Genomic DNA, 17,180 nt, shown 5'->3' with positions numbered 1-17,180 from the left:
GGCAGTTACTATATGTACTTTTGTAAAAGGCAAATATTTGGATGGTTTCTGATTGTGTTACAACAAAAGATACATGGAACAAGTTAGAATTAAAACCACTTTGAGCTTCTGGATAATTATTGTGCTATTCCACCTTGACCCCCATGCGTCTTCCTTCCCTGGGCTACTGCCTGCTGAAGAGCCTAGTTTATAACATCATCCTGGTTTTTCTTTACATAGTGCTCCTCATCTCGTATTCCACAACTCTTTGATCTATTTCTTGCAGCTACATTTGCCCATTGAGCCTTCATCGTGGGACGATAACACCTTTCTGAAATTTCTCTTTGCGGAGTGTTTTGCGCCATCAACTGTTAATTTTGTGTCACCTGCCATTGTTAGGATCCCAAACGAGAACTCGTTTTTTGCACTTTGTAAAACTGAGTGGAAGGCATTCTGCACCACAGGAGAGAGAACTGCGACCAATAGATTATATGTTAAAACAAACCTTGATTCAAACACAGAATTAACCACATTAACAACAGAGAAATAGCTTCACAGTCCACAGATACAACAGTTCTTTTTTTAAAAATTTAGATTACCCAATTATTTTTTTTCTATTAAGGGGCAATTTAGTGTGGCCAATCCACCTACTTTGCACATTTTTGGGTTGTGGGGGCGAAACCCACGCAGACACGGGGAGAATGTGCAAACTCCACACGGACGGTGACCCAGAGCCGGGATCGAACCTGGGACCTCAGCGCCGTGAGGCGGTTGTGCTAACCACTAGGCCACCGTGCTGCCCCCAGATACAACAGTTCTGAAGTGAAAGAAGAAGACTGTGACTTACTACTTAAACGTGCCACCATATTCTAATTAGCAACGCAATATAGTTCCAAGACCACTCATCAAAGTTAATAAACCATGACCAAACTCCACAATACCCTTCATAAATTATCTACATCCCAGTTGTCCTTTAAACATGAGCACAATTCCATTAGCTAGCTAGCTGTAAACCAGTAAATGGTTTTCAAATTTATTAGCAGATCACTTCACCTGCAAATCAATGATTGGCTCACTTTTATGACACCTTTAATTTTTATCCTGCCCTGTATAGAGTTTGCTGCTTAAACATAAAGGCCGCCTTGCCAATTGGCCCACTCGCCATCATATAGACAGATGGACCATGTAAAATCCCAGTCAATTGGTATTTAAATAATTAAATTGGCATCTTGATTGTCAATGGGCGAGCTTGCAACTCACGCATGCCTGCTGACCAATTGTGCAAGAGCGCAATTATGCCAGAACACGTGCCCAACGTCGTCTTGCACGATTTTACACACTTCCAGGTCGGGAGTGCAATGTTTTCAGGCATTTTACAGGAGACTCTGGTCCTGACCAACAATGCTGCTGCATCATATTAAATCACCAGAGGTTAGCAATGAGTTATTGAGGCACCTTAATTTCATCTGATTCCTTACCATTGCAGCCAAAATGTGGGGCGTGTTATCTTTGAACCTTTAGTATCCCCTTATGCTCCAGCACAGCATCAATGAACCTTCAGTATCCCCTTATGCTCCAGCGTAGCAAATGTTTCTTAAATGGTCTGAATTATTTTCCTCATCTGGATCAAGTACATCAATTCCTATTGCACACCTATGTTTGCTTTGTTTCAGTTTCATAGGTGCTTTCGCCCTTTTGTCATTTCAAATTGTGGTAATGATTTGGATTTTTCTTTGATATTGTTCTATATGCTTCCTCTCTTTTCAAAACAAAGTTTGTTCAAGCTGAAATACCTAGAATTGCCCCGCTTCATTGTACAAGATAGAATCATGGAAACATAGAGTACAGAAGTAGGCCATACAGCCCTTCATGCCTAGACTCTCCTAAAAAGCAGTGCTGAGTTTCACAGCCTCACTTATTCTCCATAACACTAGGCTTGTCATCAAGTTCAACTCCCTTTTAAAATCATGGATGGAATCAGTTTCCACCACCTTTTTCAGCTTGGGTGTTCCAGATCCTGACAACTGAGTGGCAGCCATACAGCAAGCACTAATTAGAGGGAAGGTGGATTGATAGTGGCGTCATTGATTTGTAGGGAAGCATACGTCCAAAATTGTACATGGCACATTCCCCAAAAAAAGAAGAGACAGCACTTGAGCTGTTTTTGCTGGTGTTGTTTGAAAGACAGATGTAGGCCAGGACACCGGGGAGACCTTCCTGCTCAAAAAAAGATAAGCTTTTAGGACTGAGGTAACAAAAAATTGCTTCACCCAGAGAGTGGTGAATCTGGATATTATTACCACAGAAAGTAGTTGAAGCCAAAACATTGTGTAATTTCAAGAAGGAATTAGATATAGCTCTTGGGACTAAATGGACATGCGGCCGGGGGGGGGGGGGGGGGGGGGGGGGGGGGGGGGGGGAGAGAAGAGAAGAGAAGAGAAGAGAAGGGGGTGTGTGGAGGAGAGGCAGAAGAGAAGGAAGGCGGGACCAGCTATTGAATTTGATGATCAGCCATGATGATGAATGGTGGAACAGGCTTGAAGGGCCGAATGGTCTATTCCTGCTTCTATCTTCTATGTATGATTCTATGTAAAAAAGGGTGTTTTTATTACATCTGAATAAGGACACAGCCTCCGTCAAGGGGCTGATTTCCATGACATTAAAGTACTCCCTCTACAGCAATTAATGCTCATCATAGATTGTATGTTCAAATTGTGGAGTGTGGCTTGACCTTGTGTCATACGCAGAGGTGAGGATATTGCTGTTATTCCAAGTTGGCATTTAAAGTCATGATTATTTGAGCTCAGTTCTTGCAAGCCTCCATCATTTCTTGATGTCCTACAGCACAGCTACTGTTAGAGGGACCACTAACAAATTTCGCCACTGACTTCTTTTCCTTTCTGTATCTTGTGTTTATCTACTGAGCCAAGATCATTTTTCATCCACCGTTATTATCAAAGCTGCCCCACCCCACACCCTTATCCTTTCTTCCCGTCCTTCTGAAATGTCAAATACACATAAATATCCAGTTCCCAACTTTGTTCACTTAGCAACGTCGCTGTGATGGCCATTATATAACCGGTTGTGCTTTGTGCTATCAATTTATACATCTTGTTGCAAGTAGTGTTGTGCATTCAGATCAAAAGCCTTTAAATCTGTCTAGTTATGTTTCCCTACTCTGATCCTATTTGCAGGTGCACCCTTTAATGTTTGCATGCCCTGTCCCATCCTGTCACGCTCTAATTATCTTTACTTGAATTGCAACCCTGCACTATTGCCTTGTCCTTTTTCATTAACTTTCCCAGTCTCTCCTCTTGTAACCCTCCCCCCAGTCCATGCCTTCCAAGAAATGGTTGTCACTGCTGAAGGGCCTTGCATTGGAGCGGGGAGGTTTTCAGTCCAGAATATCCAGGCTATGTTGGAATCTCCTATCCATAGGCAAATGAATGGTGTTTAATGGATTGTGCTGCTTTCCATCTCTTCAGAGCATTTATCATTCTGACATTTATTTTGCAAGCTCACCGACTGAGAGGAGGATTAGTCATAGTGGACCGCTGATGGTAAAAAATCGGTACTTGCTCACCAGGAAGAGCCCTGCACATGGAAAATCTTCCCCTACTCTGAAAAAGACACCTGGGAAAGGATTTGTGCAAATCAGTAAACACAGACTACGGAGGCTGCCATCATCAGGACTGCACGGAACTACAAAACCAGGTAGGGAACTGGTACTTGATTGAAGGATGTCTTGATAAATTGTCTGTCATATATATTTTAACACGTATCTGTGAAATAGTAATGATGGGCAAGTGCCATTTAAAAAAAAAAAGAAGATTCTTGCCAACTCTGGCATGATGTGAACCAGAAATATTTCTCAGGCAATGATGGTGCCTTGAAGTGTGCGTGATTTTGCACTTTCTTCGTGTGCCGTTTATTAATTGATGAGAGGAACCAAAGTCAAAATCTCCACAGTAATTGAATTGAAGTTGAAATAAGGTGCATTTCTTCCTTTACCTGTCCTGGGCATACTACAAAGGTATTCCCGTACCAGCCTCCCCGAACAGGCTCCGGAATATGGAGACTAGGGGCTTTTCACAGTAGCTTCATTAAAGCCGGCTTGTGACAATAAGCGAGTTTCATTTTAATTTTTTTGTGCTGAGAGTGCTGTGCATTGAGTGGTCGTTGTTTCCAAGTACGACCTGGGTCTGAAACCAGTCGGTGGTCTAAAATGATTGTTTATAAAAGTCAGAACACTATATCTTGAATAAACTTTGATACTATGACTCATTGGGCCCAGATAGGGTTGGTGCAGACCTGGCGGCTGAATGGCCTCCTTCTACACTGTAGGGATTCTATGCTGATGTCTATGAATACCAAGTAGAGACCTCTGCTGGAGAATCATGCAGCTGGACAGAATCAGCCATGGTAGGAACATAGTCCCTATGTGTAAAAGACATTTACTTTCTCCTGCACTATCTTAGTGGTCGCAAAATAAGACAATGATTATTGAGTTGTTGATTAATTATAGCGATCAGTCTCTGTCAATTAGTTTACAATAGATCCAGCCAGAAGGTGAGGAAAACCTCTGTGATGGGTGGCTTTAGGAACAATGAGTCCAAAGGCATTACTTCCCCTCAAGCTTGTCATAATTACCACTCGTGATATCCAGGCATAGTTAAACTTGGTTTGTTTGTTATGATCTGGTTTTATTTTTAGAAAGGCCTTTTTATGCTCCGAGATTAGGCATTATCCTGGTCTTGTGTGTCTACTTGCAGAGGTTAATTTGAGTGCGTAGATTGAGATTTCTTTTCTTGTTGGATGTGTACAGCATCTTTTCACAATGACAGTTGCATTAGCCCTTGCTCCACATTTTGAATCAGTTCTTTCAACGATTAGATTATTTCATTAGATTTGGTGCAAGCTCTGTTACTAAGCAAGGATTTGTATTCATCATTGACCAGTGGTATTGATGTATCTATTTGTTTTCTTCAGCATGTGTCGATTGTGTTGGCAGTACTGAGTAAACAAGTGAATGTTGCTTTGAAGTTTTTTTTCTGTTCTCTGCCCACATCTCTCACATCCAATGCCATATTTATTGCCTACCCCTTAATCCGATGTTTCAGGATGAGCTGCCTTTTGTGTAGTATATTATTTTGTAACCCAGAATTCAGGAGTTAAAATTCCACCATAAGAAATTGTGAAATTGAGATCAATAAATTTGGGATCTGCAGTTAGCACCAGAAATGACTGCGAAAGGTACTTCATTATCATCAAAAAGGAATGGTAAACAGTCCAAAATCTGCCATCACTGCCTGGCCTATGCACAGCTCTCATCCACATAAATACAAAATCAATATTTCTGCATTTTCTGCTTTTATTTTTCATACATATTACTTGGTTGACTTTGAAATGACCGAGCAAGCCAGTCAGATATATCAGAAAAATTTAACACAACATCCTAATATTCATAGTTCATACATTAATTTTATGAAGTACAGGTTAAAAAGGGACTTCATTGATAGATAAATTAGTTTGATATTTTCTGAGGTACTTCAATTACAAATAATAGCACGTGGCTATCATCTTGAATATCATGCACTTGGAGAGATTTAAACTGGACATTTAGGGAAATATTGCGACAGCGTGTCAAGGAGATTGGAGATGGGTGGTGGTTTGCATGGATGGCATGTTAAGTCTTGGATTTTGAGGGAGAGAAGTGAAACAGAAGATTTTGCAGGAGAGTGTTAATATCGGCTAACATATAAGCCAGAGAGGGAAGTTGAATGGTCAGCAGTTTAGTGGGATTAGGATCAAGGGAGCAGGACATGATGAGCTCGATGGGGAGGTAGTAATTTTGAGAATAATGAAACTTGCTTGCACTCTACTGCTCAACAGTTGTGCACATGTTTTACTGTGGGTTGCATAAATATCAGAAAGTGCAACTCAGACCATTGACCAGACTTCAAACTTGCCAGTTGATACAGCTCTGTACTGCATAGGGCATCATATTGGGGCCACTCTGGCCTCACGGTTGAATACCTGAGCTGTCACAGGAAGAGTTTAATAAAACATTATATTAAGATGAGAAAAGGGAGTGAATTTGCTGCATGGATAGTTTGTATTTGAGAATTTATTTAGGTCCCCTGTTTTCATTTTATCAAATCATTCCATTATTTGGAGGCTGAGGGTGGTTATTTGGATTTGGATTCATTTATTGTCACATGTATCAAGGTACAATGAAAAGTATTTTTCTGCGTGCAGCTCGAACAAATCATTTGTACATGAAAAGAAAATAGGGCAACACAAGGTACACAGTGTAACTACATAAACACCGGTATCAGGTGAAGTGTACAGGTAGTGTTAATCAGGTCAGTCCATAAGAGGGTCGTTTAGGAGTCTGGTAACAGCGGGGAAGAAGCTGTTTTTGAATCTGTTTGTGCGTATTCTCAGACTTTTGTATCTCCAACCCGATGGAAGAAGTTGGAAGAGTGAGTAAGCTGGGTGGGAGGGGTCTTTGATTATGCTGCCCGCTTTCCCAAGACAGCGGGAGGTGTAGACAGAGTCAATGAATGGGAGGCGGGTTTGTGTGATGGACTGGGCGGTGTTCACGACTCTCTTGAAGTTTGTTGCGGTCTTGCGTCAAGCAGTTGCCATACCAGGCTGTGATGCAGCCAGATAGGATGCTTTCTATGGTGCACCTGTAAAAGTTGGTAAGAGTCAATGTGGACCTGATGATTTTTCTCAGCTTCCTGAGGAATTATAGGCGCTGTTGTGCTTTCTTGGTCGTAGCATTGACATGCGTGGACCAGGACAGATTGTTGGTGATGTGCACACCCAGGAGTTTGAAGCTGTCAACCATCTCTGCCTTGGCTCCATTGATGCAGACAGGAGTGTGTGCGATACTTTTCTTCCTGAAGACAATGACCAGCTCTTTAGTTTTGCTGGCATTGAGGGAGAGATTGTTGTCCTTGCATCACTCCACTTGGTTCTCTATCTCCCTCCTGTACTCTGACTCGTCCATGTTCGAGATCTGACACACTACGGTCATGTCATCAGCAAACTTGTAAATGGAGTGGAGCCAAGTTTTGCCACGCAGTCGTGTGTGTACAGGGAGTATATTAGCGGGCTTAGTGCGCAGTCTTGTGGGGTCCCGGTATTGAGGACTATTGTGGAAGAGGTGTTGTTTTTTATTCTTACTGATTGTTGTCTATGGGTCATGAAGTCGAGGATCCAGTTGCAGAGTGAGGAGCCAAGTCCTAGGTTTTGGAGTTTTCATATGAGCTTGGCTGGGATTATGGACTTGAAGGCGGAGCTGTAGTCAATAAATAGGAGTCTGATGTAGGAGTCCTTGTTGTCGAGATGCCCCAGGGATGAGCATAGGGACAGGGAGATGGCGTCTGCTGTGGACCCGTTGCGGCGGTATGCGAATTGCAGTGGATCTAGGCATTCTGGGAGTATGGAGTTGACGTGCCTCGACCAACCTCTCGAAGCACTTCATTACGATTGATGTTGGGGCCATCAGACATTTGAGTCATTTGAGGCATTTGAGGCACATTGAGGTATTGTGTTTACATGTGAATGTGACGAGAATCAGGAATTGAGAGAATGCTTGTTGATCCTGCAAAGCTGCTGAACAATAATGAGCAGCAACTACAGACCTCCAGTAGGGGACAGCATCGCTCTCTTATGCTGCAACCCTTCCAGCCTCTAATTGATTGCCCAATTTTCTCTTTATGTGGAAGGAGATAGATATCAAGTAATTTGCAGCAATAACGTGCTCGCACTTGGCCTGCTCTATTCCCGTGTTCATTTCCGATTGCAGATGAAACGCTAATATATAATTATCCTTGCAAATTGGATTGCTTTAAATAAAGAGACGTGTTTGGCCGAGAGGGATGATCCCATTTCCTTGAGTTACTGCAAACTGTAATTGCCGCGTTCAATCAATTTGCAGCATTAGAAATTCCATCACTATCAACATCAAGCCTCATTCCTTTTGATAGCTAAAAGCCAAGCCATTTCTCCACTTCAACCTTCTCTTTTTTTTTAAACAGCTGAATTAATCAGACTAGATTTAAACATTTGCTCACATGAAGAGGTCAGGGCTGGTAGTATATAGTCTTACAGATAACGGTTAATGAAAAGGAAATTAAATTACTAATAACCACCATGCCGAATTAAAATGCTAAAATTGACTATGTCCAGAGAGTTATCTTAGTGGGAAGTGCTCTGTGTTTCTGTTTTATATTAACATCAATATGCTTCATAGCGCATTGACCATTAACACTGAGAAATATTTGACTACATCTGTCTCTATCTGGCACTGTTCAATACCTCCGCTGCTACTATTCTGACTGGCCTACAGGCCAGCGCTCTTTGTCGAGGCCTCGATCTTACCTTTGATTGAGGACGATCCTGTGGACCTACTGCACCGTACATATCTGCATCTGTGTTTCATCTCTGCATCGCTGACCATTTCTGTAAGCAGACCTTGGATTCCATGCAGTGTGCCTTCTTTTACCCAGTTTTAAATATAAAATGAACAGAAATTCCTAGCCGCTTTGACGATTTCCTGGACGATGCACAAGACAGTAAACCAAATGGTCCCTCGAGCCTGCTCTGCTATTCATTACAATCATGGCTGGCTTTGGGCTTCAACTGCACTTTCCCACCTGCTCCCCAATCCCTTAATCCCTAAATAGAACAAGAATCTTTCCTAATCCTAGCCTGAAATATATTCATCGATGGGTAATCAGCAACGTTCTGAGGTAGACAGTTTCAAAGATTCACAATGCTTTTTAAGTGAACAAATTTCTCCTCCTCTTAATCCTAAATGATCAGCCTCCCATCTTGAGATGGTGTTTATATATTTTCTATACCTCAACCAGTGGAAACAACCCATATGTCTACCAGGTCAACCCCCTCGGAATCTTGTAGGTTTCAATTAGATCACCACTCATTCTTCCAAACGCCAGAGAATGTAGGCCCAATTTATTCAGCCTCTTATCATAGAACAACTCTCTCAACCAAGGGTTCAATCTAGTGAACCTTTCCTGTACCGCCACCTAATGCAAGTATAGACTTTCTTGAATTTGGAGACCAGAACTGCACACAGTGTTCCAAGTATGGTCTCAACAAAACCTTGTCAATTGTATCAAGATTTTATTTTTATACTCCGACTCCCTTGCAATAAAGGCCAACATTCCATTTGTCTTCCCAATTGTTTGCTGCACCTGCATGCTAACTTTGTGATCTTTTTATGAGCACAACAAGTCTCTCTGAACAGCAACATTAAAAAGAGAATCTGCTCTTACATAGATTGTACAGTGCAGAAGGAGGCCATTCGACCCATCGAGTCTGCACCAACTCTTGGAAAGAGCATCCTACTTAGGCCCATGCTGCTACCCTATCCCCGTAACCCAGTAACCTCCTCCTAACCTTTTTTTTGGACACTAAGGGAAATTTATCATGGCCAATCCACCTAACCAGCACATCTTGGGACTGGTAGAAAACTGGAGCACCCGGAGGAAACCCATGCAGACATGGGGAGAAGGTGCAAACTCCGCACAAACAGTGACCCAAGCCGGGAATCGAACCTGGGACCCTGGAGCTGTGAACCAACTGTGCTAGCCACTACTACCGTGCTGCCCACAATCTATCCTTATAACCAAAGGAATAGCCTCACACCATCTTAGGTTATACTCCATCTGCCATCTTGTTGCCCATTCATTGACGCATCAATATCTCTTTGCAGCCTCTGTGTCTTCCTCGCTGATTATATTTCCACCTAGCTTTGTATCAACTTGGCCCATAACCTTGTTTGCCTTGGGATCGCAAGTGCACATCTAAATGTTATGAGGGTCTCTGCCTCCACCACCCTTTCAGGCAGCGAGTTCCAAACTCCCACCACCCTCTGGGTAAAAATGTTTTTCATCAAATCCCCTCTCAACCTCCTGCTGCTTAACTAAATCTATTCCACCAAGGGAAAAAGTTTATTCCTATCTGCTCTATCTATGCCTCTCATGTTTTATACATCTCAATCAGATTCCCCCCTCCGCCTCCTTTGCTCCAAGGAAAACAATCCCAGTCTATCCAATCTCTCATCATAACTAAAACTCTCCAGCCTAGTCAACATCTTGGTAAATGTCCTCTGCACCCTTTCCAGTGCTATCCCATCCATCCTATAATGTGAGTTCCAGAACTGCACACAATACTCTAGCTGTGGCCTAACCAACGTTATATACAGTTACTGTTAAAATCTCCTAGTCTCCACACTATGACACCTGTTCGGGTACCCTGACGGAGAATTCAGAATGTCCAATTCACCTAACAAGCACGTTTTTTGGGACTTGTGGGAGGAAACTGGGGCACCCGGAGGAAACGCAAGCAGGCACAGGGAGAACGTGCAGACTAAACACAGACAGTGACCCAAGCAGGAATTTTACCCGGGTCCCTGGAGCGGTGAAGCAATAGTGCTAACCACTGCACTATCGTACAGCCCTAAACGAGAGGCTTTTTAACAAGTATAAGGGGAGCAAGTCTGCAGAGGCATTAATAGAGTACAGAAAGTGCATGATAGAGCTCAAGAACAAAGAATAATACAGCATAGGAGCAGGCTCTTCGGCCCTCCAAGCCTGTACCACCGGTCATGATACCAACTGTTGCCAAAACCCGTAGCACTTGTGTTGTGTCCCTCTATACCCATCCTATCCATATGTTTATCAACATGCCTTTTGAACGCTGTTAATGTATCTGCTTCCACAACCTCCCTGGCAACGCCTTCCAGGCACTCCCCACCCTCTGCGTAAAAAAAAAAAACCTGCCCAGCACATCTCCTCTAAATCTTGCCCCACGGACCTTAAACCTATACACCCTGGTGAGTGACCCCTCCACCTTGGGAAAGAGTGCCTGCCCATCCACTCTATCCATGCCCCTCATAATCCTGTAGACCTCTATCAGGTCCATAAGACCATAAGACAGGAATAGAATAAGGCCACTCGGTCCATCGAGTCTGCTCCGCCGTTCAATCGTGGCTTCAAGCTCTCAGCAGATCAGTCAGCATCCGTGGAAAGAACAGATGAATTCATGCTTTAGGTGTGGATCCGTTGTCAGAATTCTAGGGTCTTCTATAGAAGAAAACAGCTGGCGATAGCCCATTATATTTTTGTTGTTGTTGGAGAACAAAGAGCACTGAATCCCAGTTTTGTCAATATCCCATAACCACCAAGACAGTGTAAGAGGTATATGGAGCAACAAGTCTGCCGAGCATCAGGCGTGAAAAGGAAAGCAGACTTGGAATGAGTTGTTACGAATGTTATGGGTGCTGCAGATATTAGAGATTGATTAGGCTGTGCCTTTCCATTTTATCTTCCCATGTGACCTTTATGATGTTTTCCTTGGAAATGGAATGCAAAGGTTGTCTGAGCCATGCACCTGCACATGAGTGGCATCTTTGCTGGCAGGATAAGCTGGAAGATTTCTGTTCTGCTACCATGAATGCATAATACTCCCTCTGCATCCTGGCTGATATTTAGCAGAGGTTGGCCAGCTGAACAGGTTTGATTGATGGACTTTCTGTTACTTAAACCTTTTAACCTTCTGCTTGAGCCATTAGCATCAAACCACAGTAGCTACCTGAATGCCAGACTGCGAACTTCCTATCATCCTTTGGCAATGCTGTGCATTTTGACCTCAAATTTCTAAGTCCACTCTTCCTGTGCAGTGGTTGAAATCTCATTCCCTGTACCCTGAGCTTTGGTTTATTTTCCTTCACCTTTCGAACCTACTTCAAATGGATAGTTTTAATTATTTGTAAACTAATCCTTTGGCAGCTGCTGTGGCTTCTCAGTTCTGACTACAACCTATGTTGGTGATCGGCCGTTACACGTCGTCCTACCCACTTATTCAGTCACTTAGTCTATTTTCACTTTGCTGCATTCTTGGTGCTGTGGTCATACTCCATTCCAATTTATAGCAAATATGTCCTTTATTTCCTCAGAATATGGGTTCAGCTTCTGTATTTGCTATTCAGGTATACTTTGTAAGATAGCTCTTTCTAAGTGTATTCAGTTTAAGGTGATTTTGCTACATTTCCTTATCACAAGCTGTTCCAACTCTGTCCTCTGTGATCTTACAGGAAGTAGGGACATATCTTGTTTTTCTTCTTGGGGCAGTCCCCCCGGGTGGAGGATGGTTTGCTTCTACTCCGGGCGGTGGGTTCTGCAGCGGTCGAATAGGCCAATTCTGGATCTGTTGACTCTGGCAGGTGGTGTTTGATGAGGTGGGTGGGACACTGGATACTGCGCTCTCTTTCCGCTGTTTATGCTTGGCCTCTGACAGCTCCACCCTGTGACGCTCGACGTGATTGACACCTTCGTGGATGCTTCTTCTCCAGTTTGTGTGTTCTCCGGAAAACTATTCCTGCGTGTCGATGGGGACGTTGCATTTATTTATGGAGGCTTTCCGAGTGTCCTTGTTGCATTTCCTCTGCCCTCCTCGTGATCGCTTGCCAATGCCGAGCTTGGAGTAGAACACTTGCTTTGGGAGTCTTGTGTCAGGCATTCGGACAATGTGGCTTGCCCATCGCAACTTTTGAGTGTGACCAATGCCTCGATATTGGGGATATCGTCCTGGGAGAGGACACTCTCATTACTCCTAACCTTCCAGTGGATTTTCAGAATTTAGCAAAGGCAATATTGGTGATATCTCTCCAGAGATTTGAGGTGTCTGCTGTACATTATCCATGTTTCTGATGCATACAGGAGGGCAGGGACCATGGCCTCGCTGCTGCTCCTCACGCTCTTTGACCCTGCGTGCTCGCCCCTCTTGCCCTGCTGCTGCTCCTCACGCTCTTTGGGCTTCTGTACTCCACCCCTCTTGCCATCGGTTCCCTGTTCCAAATTGTCCTTTGACAAACTGCTTACCCCTGTTCTGCCATTAACACATTCTGATCTCTGAATGTGTCACTATCACCCTTCTTAGTCAATGTCACCACCATTTTGATTTGATTTGATGTGGTTTGATTTGATTTATTATTGTCACATGTATTAATGTCCAGTGAAAAGTGTTATTTCTTGCATGCTATACAGACAACGCATACCGTACATAGGGAAGGAAGGAGAGACTACAGAATGTAATCTTGCAGTCATAACTGGGATGTAGAGAAAATATCAACTTAATTTAAACATTCCCTTTTTGTCCATGACAACTTTGTCAATCTCTACCCATCGCTGGTCCTCTATCCAGCCTTGCGTCTCCCCAACAGGACAAATCTCATCCAGTCTTCAGTTCTCCCTAACTTTGACAAAGAATCATCCAGACTCAAAATGTTATCTCCATTATCTGTCCACAGATGCTGTCAGACCTGCAAGATTTGGGCAGCACGGTAGCATAGTGGTTAGCATAATTGCTTCACAGCTCCAGGGTCCCAGGTTCGATTCCCGGCTTGGGTCACTGTCTGTGCGTAGTCTGCACGTTCTCCCCTTGTGTGTATGGGTTTCCACCGGGTGCTCCGGTTTTCTCCCACAGTCCAAAGATGTGCAGATTAGGTGGATTGGCCAAGCTAAATTGCCCTTAGTGTCCAAAATTGCCCTTCGTGTGGATGGGGTTACTGGGTAATGGGGATAGGGTGAAGGTGTGGGCTTGGGTAGGGTGCTCTTTCTAAGAGCCGGTGCAGACTTGATGGGCCGAATGGCCTCCTTCTGCACTGTAAATTCTATAAAACTCTAAAATTATCCAGTATTTTCTGTTTTTGTTGCAGAGGTACAAACCGTACTCTTGGCATTTAACCAGCTTAGGTGTTTAAACTCTTCCAATCCCTTTACAGTGGCAAACCTTAGAGATTATTAAAAAATAAAAGCTTTCATTTTCCTCAAATGAATTTATGTTTAGCTTGCGAATTAAAAGTACACTGAAATGGAATAAGATCCATATAAATCAAGCACAGTGCCATGATTCATCTTGCAATATAGGCAAGCTATTTTATCTCTCTCCAGTTTTCACTCAGGAGGTTTTGCAGGTTTTTCAGGGAGTGGGGGAAATCAGTCCATCACTGGGCTAGAGAGCTGACTGTCATTTGGCATCACACACTGAGTTCTGAAGCTCAGCAATTGAGACTGGGGAGACGTCGAGAACAAGTGAGCCATTCCCCACAAATTCCAGCGCAGAGGCGCAGAGTTCCAGAGCTTAAATCTAATAATGGGCTGCCGTACAACATTTACCTATAATCTTATTGTAATCGTTTGATACTCAAAACACATTATTCATGCATCACACTGTGCATGTGATAGTGAGTCAGCCTGACACTGCAGGGCTATACACTATAGGATGTTTTTTTGTTGTGCCGCAGTCACACAGAACTACAACAATGTACATTTATACTGCACCTTTAACTGAGAAAAACCAATACAGAGAATCCCATAGCAAGGCAATCTCAACTCACTGAACATGCAGTTGCCATGCCATGAACATGAGCAAGTCAAAATTCTCAAGTAGAACCCTCCAGCTAGCAGGCTGAACAGAGGAGGAGAACAAAATGTGACTTTTTGTGATGGGCTTTAAAAGAACGATATCCTGCTGACATTGTCATTTCATAACTCACTCAAAGAAGCAACCAAGGCCAATGGAAATATACTCCAGAGAGAGCCAGAGATTAAAAGAGAGGATGAAAGTATGCTGCATCCAGGTCATCGTGACTCCCATTCATTCTGAAGCTCTCCTTCTCTTCTCACTCCAAACTCAACAATTTCATGCTTGCACTCCCTGGTGTACATGTCCCGACATATTTTGAAAGTTGCCATAGTACCAGAGGACTATGGAATGCTCTCTCCTTTCTTGAGACAGAGCTGACTGGTGGTGATTTAACCTGAGGGCCACCATACCCCAGACGAGGGGCAAGGTTGAGGGCTTGGCCTTCATGGATAACCTTGCCCAGTATGGGAATTGAATCTGCGCTGTTAGCATCGCTCCGCATCATGAACCGGCCTCCAGCCAACTGAGCTAAGAATGTGTTCAGGCGGACGGGCTAAGCAGTATGTCAAAGGACAATTTGGAACAGGGAACAGATGGCCCTTGTGGGGTGGGGGGAGTGGAGACGATGGTGAGGGAAAAACGGATCAATGGAAGAAATGAAAATAAATCGATAGAAATAAAAATGGTGTGAAGGTGGAGGAGAGAGTTCAGTCTGAGATTGTTGAACTTGTATCCGGAAGGCTGTAACATACCAAATTGAAAGATGAGGTGCTGTTCCTCCAGTTTGCATTGGGCTGCACTGGAATATTGCAGCTGGCAAAGGACGGACATGTGGACATGAGAGCAGGATGGTAAGTTGAAATGGCAAGCGACAGGAAGGTCTGGATCCCGCTTGCCAAAGACTTTCGGCAAAGCGGTCACCCAGTCGGCCTTTAGACTCTTCAATATAGAGTAGACCGCATTGGGCAGAGCGAATGCAATTAACCGACCAGATTGAAGGAAGTGCACGTGAGGCACTTCCTCGCCTAAAAAGAGTGTTTAGGACCTGGAAGGTGAACAACAAGTAGATAAAGGGACAGTTGTTGTATCTTCTACGATTTGAATGGGAAGGTGTTGGGGTTGATGGTGATGGAGGAGTGGGCCAGGTTATCCCAGAGGGAATGGTCCCTCTGGAATGCTGACAGGAGACGTGAGGGGAAGATGTGTTTTGTGGTGGGATCATGGTGGAGTTGGTGGAAATGGCTGAGGATGATCCTTTGAATGCAGAGGCTGGTGGGCTGAAAAGTAAGGACAAGGGGGACCCTATTTTGGTTCTGGGAGGGAGGGGAAGGGTGAACATAGAGGTGTGGGATATTAGTTGGACAGGGTTGAGGAAATATAAATGTCTTAAATCAGAAGATTGTGAATTTTTGAAATTCTCAACCCCAGAAGGCTGTGAATGCATTGTTATTGACAATGTACAAGGCTGAGATTGATTAATTTTTAATTCTGAGGGACACTGGGAGAGCAAAAAAATTGGAGTTGAGGTCGACTATCAGCTTTGGACTTATTGCAAGGTGGACCAAGCTTGATAGGCCATATGGCCGGCACCTGGTCTTATTTCTTGTACTCTTTACCACAGGAAGTAGTTGATGCTAAAACGTTGAATATATTCAAGAAGTGGCTGGATATAGCACTTGGGGAGAATGGGATCAAAGGCTATGGGGAGAATGCAGGATTAGGCTATTGAGTTGGATGATCAGCCATGATTGAGATGAATGGCAGAGCAGGCACGAAAGGCCAAAAGGCCTCCTCCTGCTCCTATCTTCTATGTATCTATGTATTTAGGGTGCATATATTTGGACTGGATGTCTCGAAATTTGCCATTTCAGTTAGACCCTTTTAAAAAAAAAAAAACAATGCTTGTGCATGGGATGTGAATGACCCTGTCAAGACCACATTAAGAATCAATTGTGTAGCATAGGGTAGAGTCTCATTCAAGTCAAAGCAGGTACTGTTGGCTATTTCCCCCCTGAAGGATATTCATGAACCAGTGTGACAACAGTTACAACAGCCTTCATGATAATTAACAAATTTACATAATTTTTCTGCCTTGAATTCATTGCTTTTGGGTCATTAGGCAAGACCATTGGCTGCCATACCCTATTTGCGTAAACCAAAACCGTGGCTTATGAGTTGTTGGAAGTGCCATTGTTCTATTTGTGTCAGATGGTGCACAAATATGAGCCCAGGAACAGAATTATACAGGACCCTTGAAGTGCTCATAGCAGATTTTTAGAAAAAAGGAAGAAAATTCAGTCCTGTAGTCATAAGAGAGTAGTGGGGAAAACAGTGAGAAATCCTATAAGGTGGCTAGTGGAACCACAATCAAGGAACATAAAATATTGATAAGCTAAAATATTATTTCCTCAGAAGTTTTCATCAGGGAAGATTCGAACAGCATGTGCGATATAATCAGTGATGGGGCCAATTACTACCACATGTGAAGTTGGTTGTAAGGGTTCAAAACATATAAATCTCAAGAGATTGGCTGTATTTACCTTCTTATGATACCCAAGTTCGAAGAAGACAAGGTTGTGCATGCTGCTATGTTCAGAACGGACCTCGAGAATGATGTTCAGATTTTGTACAGGAGAATATTCGAACACTGAAGGAAATCCGAGAAGAGCTGCTTCAAAGGCTGCCTGTAACTAAGGAGTAGAGTATGAGAAAATGCTGGTGAAATTGGGAATATT

The 17,180-nt window shown here is 43.4% G+C and overlaps 1 protein-coding gene across 2 annotated transcripts in view; it reads left to right on the top strand.

Annotated features, from left to right (window-relative positions):
* Positions 1–17,180, top strand: part of zc3h3 (zinc finger CCCH-type containing 3) — a 315,450-nt gene that overhangs the window by 12,132 nt on the left and 286,138 nt on the right. For both annotated transcript variants that reach the window (XM_038808835.1, XM_038808836.1), the window contains exon 3: positions 3,497–3,693. In XM_038808835.1, the coding sequence (XP_038664763.1) occupies positions 3,497–3,693 (197 nt within the window). The remainder of the gene's footprint in view (positions 1–3,496; positions 3,694–17,180) is intronic.

The sequence above is a fragment of the Scyliorhinus canicula genome, chromosome 10, assembly GCF_902713615.1.
Source record: "Scyliorhinus canicula chromosome 10, sScyCan1.1, whole genome shotgun sequence".
Taxonomy (NCBI): Eukaryota; Metazoa; Chordata; class Chondrichthyes; order Carcharhiniformes; family Scyliorhinidae; genus Scyliorhinus; species Scyliorhinus canicula.
Note: the sequence above shows the minus strand (reverse complement) of the source record. Positions and strands in the feature narration are given on the sequence as shown.